The following is a 10966-nucleotide window of genomic DNA, read 5'->3' on the forward strand; positions in this document are numbered from 1 at the left end:
GTCAAACTGGAATCATTATCTTTTATTTGAACGTGACAGATTACAGAAGAGAAAATACAAACTCTAGAATTGTTTCTAGCCTGAAAAAAAAGTACATTTTGTAAAACTGCTGTACAGGCAACCAGATCCTGACTGCAAATTCTCAAAATTTTCCATTGTATCCTTCCTACTTGCTCCCTTATGTTTATTCTCCTTCCTAGTGTGTTAGAGTGACACTGATTAATTGTAGTTGGGAGATTTAGGGGGATGTGTCAATGCTCAGGGTGAATAACTCACCAGTCAGATGTGAGGCCAAGGCCTTGTCTAATGGCCTCTTAATAGGTGTTAGCCTTGACATCATTTGAATTAGTTTTTTGTGCCAGAGGTCATTTGTCACATTTGGTGACAAGCAATCGAATTTTGAATGAATACATAATGCAGTACTTGATTTGTAAACCAATAGTATTGCTGTTGCAACAGTAATGAGAAAGAAGAAAACTGAACGATTCAATGGAAGACTTGAGACTTCACTCATCAGAGCCCACATTCCTTTTCATATGCACAGTAGCCAACGGTCACATTTCACAGTAAAAGGGCATGTGCTTAACAACAAAGCCAATTAGTCATAAGTCTGGCATCTCACAGCCACTGATGGGGTTTAGTCAATGTAGTTGTGAGTGTCAGTTACATTAGCTGTAAACACACAAAGGCTGTGCTCAAAAAGCTCTTTAAGTAAATTGGTCTAAGTATCATGTCACATTAATAATCATGAATATAGTAATGATGTGTCCCCACCCTCATGTTTTCAGGGCAGAAAACATGAAAAACTGTGGTTTACAGAAATGTGTCATGAGACTGTTGGCTACTGTGCTGCTGCCTTTGTCTTGAAATGTGGCCGAAAGCCCTGTCACCAGGCAGGGTGTGATCACGCAATGGCAGCCAGGTAGTCTTTCACCTCTGCTGGGGTGAGTCTTTTGAAGCCGGCCTCATTGCAGATCCCCACCTCAATGTTCTCCTCTGTCATCTGACCCTCGAAACTCTCCTTTAAACACAGAGACAGAAGAGTGTAAATGACTGATAATAAAAAGGAAAAACTGTGTAACCAAAGAGTCCAATACTCTGCATATTTTTTATAATCAACAATATACCTTCAATGTCAAGATGGCTGTGTGGATGGCATCTTCCAATTCCAGATCATTGTTATACCTGGAGAAGGAAAAGAAAGAGTTCATCTACCAATCTGTGCAGTGTGCCTCAAACTGAGTCCATATTATGATAATCCACATCTGTACGTTTGTGGTTACAACATAATTTTCATTCTTCAAAAAAAAATGCCTTTAATTGTAAACTCATACCTTTTCTCAAGGAATGTTTTTCCATTAACATAGTTCTTTCCCATTGCTGTGGCTTTCCATGCAAAATATGCACCCTGCCAATCAAAAAGAAGAAAGAAACCCTTTAGGTCAGCAAGGAAGTTCTACCTCTGTCATACAGACTATTTAAAATGACTGCAGGCTGAGAGTGAGTGTGTAAGGGTTGAGCACATTTCAATCTGACAAGATCTGCATAATAAAGAGTATAACTAACAGGTTTTGGGGAAGATAAAAATGAGTGGTGCATTGTTAAAGTAATTCAGGATGAATCTGCTGTCAAAGACAATAAACAATTAAACTACTATAAAACATTGAGCTGTAAAGAGCTCAGTACCTTAGGACATTTATTGTTTTTCAACAAATATAAAAAAGAGTGAATGAATACAACATACGGAGGGGTCTGACTGGAACAGGTAGGGGTGGTCTTCATCCCATCCAGCTATCAGCAACGATACGCCAAATGGACGCACACCACTGGAGGAAAAAATAAGACAGGTTCAAACTAAGTATTCAGACTGAATACATCTTACCTTTAAAATACAAATGTGATGTGTCTATAAGCATATATGTATTCATATGTCTTAGTTAATACACACCCAGACTGTGTGTACTCCTGCATAACAGAGGCCACTCTCTGGACAAGCTGGCCTGTGGGAATAGGCTCCTGGTAAACCAGGAAGTACTGTTGTGCCAACTTCCGGGCTCGTCGCACTAAAACCCTGCAAGGAGAAGACAACCCATGAAGCTTTTGATATATGTGAGGTCAAGTATTCATAAAAACTCTGTTTGACATCTTCTGGATTTCTCACATAAAGAGGCTACAAAGTTGCTGAATGGTGTTTTTTTAATATTTGTTTTTATGTTGTGCCCACATGATATGGGCATGATCCGTTCTCACAACCAAAAAGCATGAAACTGTGACCGTCCCAGCCTTTTCAATACGTATATGTGAACAGCTCATTAAACTTAACTCACCAATACTAAACAAAAAATGATCACCTAAGAGAAATCGCACAAGAAAAACTTTATCCTGGCAGTAATACAAACTAACAACCACATTTGGTTTCTTAAAGTACAAATGTTTTTCCAACAGGTGATTCTAAAATCTTGTGCCGGGGCACCAGATATCAACAGCTGTCTGGAAAGTAGATCATCAATCTAAAAACATCATGGCATGCTTTGCAAAAATGAAGTACAGCTTGTTGGAGGGTTAAAACATGCCAAACCTCCAATATATCAATTTACAACAGACAGGCTAGGACTATTTTTTCAGCTGCTAGTGAACCGTCTACATGCAGCCTCTTTTCACACTTGTTCCCTCTATTGAATTTAACATTTGGTAGATATTCACATAGATACTTCTTGTCTGAAGTTGGGAAAGAAAGGTAAGGTGCTGGAAATAGTCCCCACCTGTAATCAGGCCCCATGCCACTGTAGACCATGCCTATGTGTTTAGTGATGGGCTCCACTTTATGGACACTCTGCTCATCATACAGAATGGACTTCTGTTTCTTCTCTGTTGCCAGGACAACTCCATTTGAAGCTGAAAATCAAGAATAATATCACAGTTAGTGATTTTACAAATGAAACTGATGCGCAGCCTTTAAGGATGCTGTTGAAAGCTTAGGTTGCTGCACCTGTGTCTGTTAAAATGGCCCACATATTAGGCCAGATAAATGACACATCCTTTACTATTATGAAAAAATACTGCAGACAGAAAAGCAAAACTATAGCATGTATTACTTTACCACACTGTACCAGATTTATCAAAGTAATTTTGTTTTGTTGTCACACTGCCCTCTGCACTGTGTTTTACACATTTAAGTCAGGAGAAAATACACTAAGCAAGTGACAATAAAGAAACTATCTAATTCATGTGTTCCTGTGTTAACTTACCCTACATTAATGAAAGGCAAGTAAAGACTAAACACTCTTCCAGTGAGAGTCTTGTTGCATCCTCTGATAGCAATCGGACTTTAAATTGATGTGGTCCAACGTCAAACTTAATAAAATCTCTTCTTTCATTTTTCACCCCTTTTATAAACAAGGAAATAATCCTCAAAGACCCGTAACCCAGTTTTGTTCCAAAACCAACAACAGTTCAACATGATCCACTGATTTCCAGGAGCCATTACCTTTGATGCCAACTGAGGGAGCTCCGGCTGCTACAGCTGCCAGGGCATATTCAATCTGGACCAGTTTCCCCGAAGGGCTGCAAGAGGAAACACGGGATGTTGCATTATTATGCTGAAAAGCGGACTAGAAATAAACTTAACTAAATGGACATACAACAACAACAACAACAACTGTAGTTTGAGAACACGGTTTACAATTAACAAGGCGAAACTGAAAGCAAACGCTAGAACAACTGACTCATCTGAGCTAACTTAGCGTTAGCTTAGCTAAAAGTAGTATCTATTATATAAAATCGACCTGCTTCATTCTGTTCAGTTATTGACCCAAAAGTCCAAATATTCAGGGAGTTTTTATTATTGCTATTAGAAAAAGTAAAGGCACTTAACCGTTTCATTTAAAATCCACTTAGCCGCCATGCTAACAGTCAACGTTAGCCGATTCATTACACTACCCGGCAATGACAGTGCATCAACTACAGCGGCTCCCAAAATCTTCTTTTAAAATCAAAACAGAAAACTGCGCCAACATTTTCTCAAACTAGTATACAGTTACAACCACCACAGGGTGCATGAGTAGATGTGTTTTTTTCAATTTCACGATAATTTTAACAAAGTTTACCTAAATGTGGTGAGGGAGAAACTGTAGCCTCGTTCCGCCATCTTGTTCTTCTTCTTCTACGCTGTGTTGGCCGGAGATTTGTAAAGTACCTTCAGAGTGTGTATACTGCCGCCTATCAAGACTGCACACAAACCACCAGCCGAAATGTTATCAGGCTGTACAGATGTTTAGAGACCAGATAGATATAGTGAGTCTCAAATGAGCCAAATCTGAAATGAATCAGTAAAAACGTGAAACTTCTCATTCTAGTATTGATGTGATTTCTGAGATTGAATTTTCACATGATCTGGACTAAAGATCACATAGTGGCAAATTATTCTGCATATCAGTTATATTGGACCAATACTAGACAATAATGACAACAAGGAATAACAGGAATTAGAAATTGTTGTGGGCCCTTTTGTATTTAGCGTATACATTGATATTTTTCAACTGAATGTCACAGCATAAACAAGTAAGATCTTTTAAAAACATATATCTATGCACGTAAAACTAATAAGAGACAATAACTGGAGGCAAAGGCTACATTTAGTTCAAACTATCCTGACAAAACAGGCCAATAGGCATGGTTTGGTAACTGTTTGGAAAGCATCACCAAGTTTTGTTGAATTATTTCTGCAGTGTATTTTTGGACAGTTGACCGATAGATGGTAGTAAGACGTCAGAATCAGGCTTGTCTGCCAGAAATTAAACAGAAGAAGAAGAAGTATAGTTTTTTTTTTTTTTTTTTTTTTTTTTTTTTTTTTTTGTGTCGCAGTGTAGTGACGCACTAAACTTCAGTGACCGTGAGCTGTCTGACATGTTGGAAAGAGACGAAACGTGCTGACAATTAAAATGATGAATTTAGCAGCTTTAGTCCAGAGCCTCAGATGCTCTTTGCTACATATTGAGAGCAGACTTCTACAGGCGGCGGGACTAGACCGACACCTTGGTGAGTTTACCGCCTGGAGCTCTGGATGTTAGCTAACCTTACTGAGCTGACTGTTGGGTTACGGTGATAAGAAGGTAACGGTGTATTTCATTGGTGCAGCTCCAGCGCTGGCAGTCAATGGCCCCAGTCTCCTGCCTCAACTCCAGCCCGAGGATGACCAGGACCACCAGCTGGAGGAGCAGGAGAGTCTGGAGCAGCCCCCCGGCCTCATGGACGGCATCTTTTGGATGGCAGTACCCAAGAAGAGACGCACGATAGAGATCAACCGCACCAGAAGGAGAGATGACAGCAAACTCTTAAAAGTCAAGGTATGCTGAATAGAACCTCCTTTAGATTCTCTCAAGGGGGCTTCACCCCAAAACACAACTATAACTAATTTTGTCTCGGGTAGAATACTGGTTGTCTGTACTGACTGACTGGGAAAGCTTTAAAAATGACATTATCAAAACTCAACACAAACATATAATTAATGTTTATCAATATGTTTACTCGGATGATAGTTGGATTGATGCTGCATTAACAGTTTACCATCAAATTATACATGTGTAAGTACATGCACTTTATTAGGAACACCTGTACAACTGCTTATTCATGCAATTATCCAATCAGCCAATCATGTGACAACTGTGCAATGCATGAAAGTATGCAGATAGGACAGGAGCTACAGTTAATGTTTACATCAAACATCAAAATGGGGAAAAAATAAATGTGATCTCAGTGAGTTTAACCGTGGCATGATTGTTGGTGCCAAATGGGCTGCAGGAGAGTGGGGAGGAGGCAACAGTCATTGTTTGAATGCCACAGCCGATCAGAGTATTTTCCATCTTCTACGGTTTACCATCTTCTAATGGCTACTCTCACCATGATAATGCACCATGTCACAAAGCAAAGGAATGTTTCCAGCTTGTTGTTGACTCCATGCTGCCAAAAAATTAGGCTGTTTAGAGAGCAAATGGAGGCCCTACCCAGTGTTAGTATGGTGTTCCTAACAGAGTTCCCAGTGACTGTATGTATATACTGTGTCATATATAATAGAATATCTGAGGTGTTTCCTCAGTCAATAAAGTCAAAAATTCTGAATCTGTTTATGATTTCCAGCTGTTTAATGTGACTTAATGCACACGTCCATGTTGTTCCATTAGTACTTCAGAAAAATTATATCAGTACGTCTCTAGTTAATCACAATAATCCACACACTTTTTTGTGAACAGTTTAATTGAGACTTACTCAGTTTGCTTAGGAACTGTATATCTCATCTTACAAGAAAATTACTTAATAGCCACAAATCAGTATTGGCGTGTATAAATGTTAGTGTTGTCTTGACATAGTTTGACCCACAGTCTTCCCTCTGTCTCTCTCTCCGTCTCCATCTCAGACCAACATTGAGCCGTGTCTAGAGTGTGGCCACTTGAAGCAGAAACATATCCTGTGTGGCTTCTGTTATGCTAAGGTGTGCAAGGAGACTTCACTGATTCGTCAACAGATTCAAGCAATGGAAGGAGCCCCGCTGAGGGCCCCAACAGTGGAGACGGTTGTGCTGTATGAGGGTGAGACACCAAGCCAGCAGGTCAAAGACAAGAGGATAGTGGAGAGAACCAGAAAGAGGCCTGCCTGGTTCAGCTAATGATGCTGTGTTTGCTATATACCTTCAGTTTGACACAGGTGTGGTCAGTTACATACTGATGGTTTATTTGACATAGTGAACAGCATATTTTGTTCAGGCTGTTATCCAGTAAAAGGAAGAGGTTTTGTTTCCACAAACATGATCCACAATGGGATCTGCTTGTTTGATCACAGGAGAAACGTTTTCACTTTCCAGTATGGTCACTGTCTGTGACCATACTGTACTATATCATTAACACATGGGTAGAAAACACAACATCAAAGTCTTTGGAGTTGTTGGTATCAGACATTGTTCATTTTTTGACTGTTTGTCAGACTTGAAGCCAGTCTGAGAGAAATTTACTGTATATTTGAATGTTTCACAATAAATTCATTATATGAAAAAACAATCTTATGTATGTAATTTGTTTAATTAAAAAAAAAAAATTTGATCAAGCAATGTGCATAGCAATGATTGCATTAGTGAAATATATATATATATTTAAACTCCTGAGGCTCTTTTTGGTTAAAGGTGAATGGCTTTCACACTTTATTGTGTTGTAGATTTAATTTTAAGTGAATAAAATTGCCATTTTTGCTAATCAATCTACACTGACTAATGCATAATGACAAAGTGAAAATACTGTGAAATTAATTTATTTAAAATTTTAAAATCACAAACTGACATCTCTCATTTACAAAAGTATTTGTCGGTCGGTAAGAGTGTCACCATTTTGTACAACCTCCTTTTATTAAGAATACAACATGGACAATAGGCACAATCTCTTCATTAGGGACACAAATGTGGTTTCAAAATAATCAGGGATTGAGAAACTTTGAGGAATCAGATTTTCATCAACTGATGATGACAAATGACATATATAAATGTCACAGTGATATTCCTGCTCATTATAAATATTAAGATTCTGCATTTACTAAATTGTCTGCTTGTGATGGGATACTAATTGCTACTTCTAAACATGGTGAGATGCTTGTTTATTTGTGAATGTGCATTCATGTTGCCACAGCAATGTCTTAGTCAGGATTCAGCCTTAAACTGAAGTCATGTAATACCGACTCTTGTGTCGCTGGAACAGACTGTCCAGCATACCTTCCACTGCTTCGGTCACACCATCATACACCCTCTGATTTAGTTTCACCCTCGCAGTTTGATGAAATTCAGGTTGCCAAAGTCCCAACGACAGCAAGAGTAATCAAGATTTATAGTTACGTTCAGTCAAGGAGCTTCAAATATTCACTGAGCACTTAAGTAACAAACAATTCACTTTTGGAAAATCATTACAATTACAGAAATGTAGTAAGAATGCTTTAACAAATCAAATGACCTTGTAATTTGTTAAAGATTTGAAAGTCTACATATCTTTCTTTTGCATGATACTACAGCTCTAATCCTGCTATGTTTATCTGTGCCAGTGTATTTACAGCGAGGTCTTTGACTTGACTTCATTACATCTTTAAAATATCAATAAAAGGAAGAAAGAGCATATCTGTTCAAATCAAGACTCTTTCATTGTACATCACTCTATTAAAGTATTACTCTATTATTAAAGTAAACCATTCTGCTGAACTTCACACAGATTGTAGTGGTGACAGTGATGACAGATTACTTTTGTAAAAAAAAAAATAAAAAAAATGTCACTCACAAACATTAACTTTTGCAGCCATCAGCGTGAATTTGGCCAAGGAATTGACGTATTTTTGGATTAATGAGTTGGGATTACTGTCAGTGATCTGATTGCCCTCAGCTGTTTCCTTCCTGCAACATGTGGTCTGTGTGAGAGACATCTGAGGAGTGGGAGGATATCTACTCTGATGGCATGACCCTTGGATCCATCTTATTCAAACAGATTAGTCATTTCATATTTCTATCAAAACATGCACAATCACACACACACAACCTAACCATCACAACTGAATGCCCCAACTCACTCTAACCCTGACCCTAAAACCAAGTCTTAACCCTCAAATTGCCCTTTGAAGGTGCGTCAGAAAGTGAGCACTAGCCAAAATGTCCTCTCTCTTAGGAAAATATTGATGTAGAATTTACAATTTTTAAAATTAAAAATGCAAATATAAGTTGCCTTCCACTTTGCACTAGATAGGACTGTGTAATCATATACATTTCCAGGTGCAGATGGTGATATCATGTTTGAGATTACTACTTAGTTTTTTTTTTTTACCAGAAATACATGAAACAACTAAACATTTTGCCAGTTCAGTAGTTCAGTGGATGACATCAGTGGGTATCACAGTCACCTTTCATCTGGATTCATCTGGTTGGCCGACGTCATGGAAAAAGCTAAAGCTCCTTTTCAAATGAAAACCAACCTTCAGGATACCTTAAGTGGGGACATTCACTACATTCACTACAATGTGATGCAGAGGAGTAAAAATAGAAACAAGACTCTATATTTAAGACATGGCTTAACTCACACACACACATCTCAGAGTACTTGATACACACACACACACATTGATGATGACACTTGATTTGATAGCTTCTTGCGTTCTTTTCCCATGAGTTTTGTTCATCTCAAGTAGGACTCAGGTAAAAAACAAAAAAAAAACAAAAGGACGTTTGTTCTTGGCACAGACAGAAAATTACTGACGTTCACGCTCCTGTCGCAATCACGCCATGCACTGTGTGAGCAGAGGAGGCTGCTACCTGGTGAACTCCTACTGTGAACTTCACGAGGAAAACCAGTGGAAGAAAGAGAGCTACCAAGCATGTTGGCTGAGCCTGGTCATTGAAACAAGACCACAATACAGGTAGGTTGTTCACTCTTGAATGAGTCCCTACAATACTGCAATGTTCTCTACCATATTCACTCCATTATGTTTATGTGAAGTGTTTTAAGCATTTGTAAATTTGTATGGTGTAGTGTTCAGTATGGTGTTGTAGCCTAAGATAAAGGTGTTGGACATACTCTATTTTGACCTAGAGGGAAAAATCACATGATTCACACACAGTACAGGTGAAAACAGCTGCTGTACTGCTTTGCTTGGGTTAAAAATTTCAGATAAGTTGCACTACACGACCTGATCAGTGATATCACTGCAGGTATGTTGCCTGTGAGTGCTAAAGGAAAACACTGGTGAATAACATGTGATGTGGTCAAAAATTCAATCAAGAGTGATAAAGCTGCAGATTTCTTTAGTTTTCTTGCAGAGGCTGGATTAATAATCAATCTGGTGTGTGTACTGTTTTTCAGGCTGACACTGTCAGAGACTGACAGTGTTCGCAAAGAGAGTTATAAGCAGCAACAGGTGGTCCACTTCATGGTCGAGAGGAGTCCCAGCCAGAAACTGAAGCTGGGCAGTCACAGCGGAGCTATGAAAGAGCACCACCTGCCCTTCTTCAAAACCAGCAGGGCGCCATATCATGCCAGAGCCACCTTTGGGTGCGCAGAAGAACAACCAGCCACATCACGGAGGGTGAATAATGGAGTGTATAAACAGGAAGTGACTGCCACAACTCAGGACCTCAGAAAGCCAATCAGAGTGAACTTTAGAGCTTCGAGCCTGATGTCCTCTCCACGGGAGATCTCTCATCGCGTGCAGAGGAGGGAGTGAAGTGAGGAGGTGCAGTGGAAGGGTATCTCAAACTGTGATACAGAGAATATACAACATAGCATATCTTTGTGTAATTTACATACTGGTATTTGTAAATTGAAATTTGCGTGAACAATCTAAACTATCTAAACTGTGACTTTTGACAAAGAATTACCTCCTGATGAAATGAGCCTCATGACAGTTATCTATGTCAAACTAGATATCTCATCTGCTAAGTAACTTTATATTTTAGTATTGTCCAAACAAGAGTCTTAGATGGAAAATGAATCCAGTGTTCTAATTCTGAGGGGTGATAATTTATGATAGAAGAGATTCACTTTATTCATTTTTTCATAATTACATTACTAAATTATTATATTTAAAATTTTGAAATAATGTATGTGCTATAACTTGAAAATGTGTAATGATATACGGTATTGTAGATATGAACATGTTCTGAAGTTGGGTCTCTTAAGATTACTGCATGCTTTTTGTCATTGTCAGTGATTTCCATACCTAACATGAAATGTGTCTGGAACTTAATTTTGCATACAGTTTAATATGATGTTCAAGTTAATAAAAATTGTCCTGTTGGAGAAAATACAATAAATAACTTTACATACATGCACTTTGTCTGTAATTTACCTGTAGAATAAAATTAATGTGTCAGTTCTGTCTATGTATTTCTGTGCATGCAAGTTTTTTTTATTTATGCAGCACCCCCCTGTGGTCAAACATTGTAAAGGGACCCCCA

General features: G+C 38.5%; 3 protein-coding genes across 3 annotated transcripts; 2 read left to right on the plus strand and 1 right to left on the minus strand.

Annotated features, from left to right (window-relative positions):
• Nucleotides 1-7: 7 nt before the first annotated feature.
• On the minus strand, nucleotides 8-4189 carry psma2a (proteasome 20S subunit alpha 2a). The gene is made up of 8 exons (XM_023410542.2): nucleotides 4107-4189; nucleotides 3488-3564; nucleotides 2763-2895; nucleotides 1949-2071; nucleotides 1745-1826; nucleotides 1335-1408; nucleotides 1128-1185; nucleotides 8-1021 (listed from the first exon to the last, which is right to left on the minus strand). The coding sequence occupies exons 1-8, from the start codon at nucleotides 4145-4147 to the stop codon at nucleotides 905-907; spliced, it is 705 nt and encodes a 234-aa protein (XP_023266310.1). The 5' UTR covers nucleotides 4148-4189; the 3' UTR covers nucleotides 8-904.
• Nucleotides 4190-4865: 676 nt separating this feature from the next.
• On the plus strand, nucleotides 4866-7049 carry mrpl32 (mitochondrial ribosomal protein L32). The gene is made up of 3 exons (XM_023410420.2): nucleotides 4866-5037; nucleotides 5137-5345; nucleotides 6413-7049. The coding sequence occupies exons 1-3, from the start codon at nucleotides 4941-4943 to the stop codon at nucleotides 6659-6661; spliced, it is 555 nt and encodes a 184-aa protein (XP_023266188.1). The 5' UTR covers nucleotides 4866-4940; the 3' UTR covers nucleotides 6662-7049.
• Nucleotides 7050-9105: 2056 nt separating this feature from the next.
• LOC111658103 (telethonin) lies at nucleotides 9106-10836 on the plus strand. The gene is made up of 2 exons (XM_023410518.2): nucleotides 9106-9429; nucleotides 9873-10836. Exons 1-2 carry the CDS (start codon nucleotides 9296-9298, stop codon nucleotides 10231-10233), a joined length of 495 nt encoding a protein of 164 aa, XP_023266286.1. The 5' UTR covers nucleotides 9106-9295; the 3' UTR covers nucleotides 10234-10836.
• Nucleotides 10837-10966: the final 130 nt, after the last annotated feature.

The sequence above is a fragment of the Seriola lalandi genome, unplaced genomic scaffold (genome assembly GCF_002814215.2).
Source record: "Seriola lalandi dorsalis isolate HSWRI2012SDOR001 ecotype SW California unplaced genomic scaffold, Sedor1 jcf7180002054425, whole genome shotgun sequence".
In the NCBI taxonomy this organism is placed as follows: domain Eukaryota; kingdom Metazoa; phylum Chordata; class Actinopteri; order Carangiformes; family Carangidae; genus Seriola; species Seriola lalandi.

Coding starts and splice junctions, on each gene's coding strand:
- psma2a (XM_023410542.2), bottom strand. CDS start 4,147: ATGGCGGAACGAGGCTACAGTTTCTCCCTCACCACATTTAG. Junction 2,072..2,762: donor GGCATGGGGCCTGATTACAG/GTGGGGACTATT, acceptor TTCTCCTTGCAG/GGTTTTAGTGCGACGAGCCC. Junction 1,186..1,334: donor AAAACATTCCTTGAGAAAAG/GTATGAGTTTAC, acceptor TTCCTTCTCCAG/GTATAACAATGATCTGGAAT.
- mrpl32 (XM_023410420.2), top strand. CDS start 4,941: ATGATGAATTTAGCAGCTTTAGTCCAGAGCCTCAGATGCTCTTTGCTA. Junction 5,038..5,136: donor GGGACTAGACCGACACCTTG/GTGAGTTTACCG, acceptor TCATTGGTGCAG/CTCCAGCGCTGGCAGTCAAT. Junction 5,346..6,412: donor GCAAACTCTTAAAAGTCAAG/GTATGCTGAATA, acceptor TCTCCATCTCAG/ACCAACATTGAGCCGTGTCT.
- LOC111658103 (XM_023410518.2), top strand. CDS start 9,296: ATGCACTGTGTGAGCAGAGGAGGCTGCTACCTGGTGAACTCCTACTGT. Junction 9,430..9,872: donor GAAACAAGACCACAATACAG/GTAGGTTGTTCA, acceptor ACTGTTTTTCAG/GCTGACACTGTCAGAGACTG.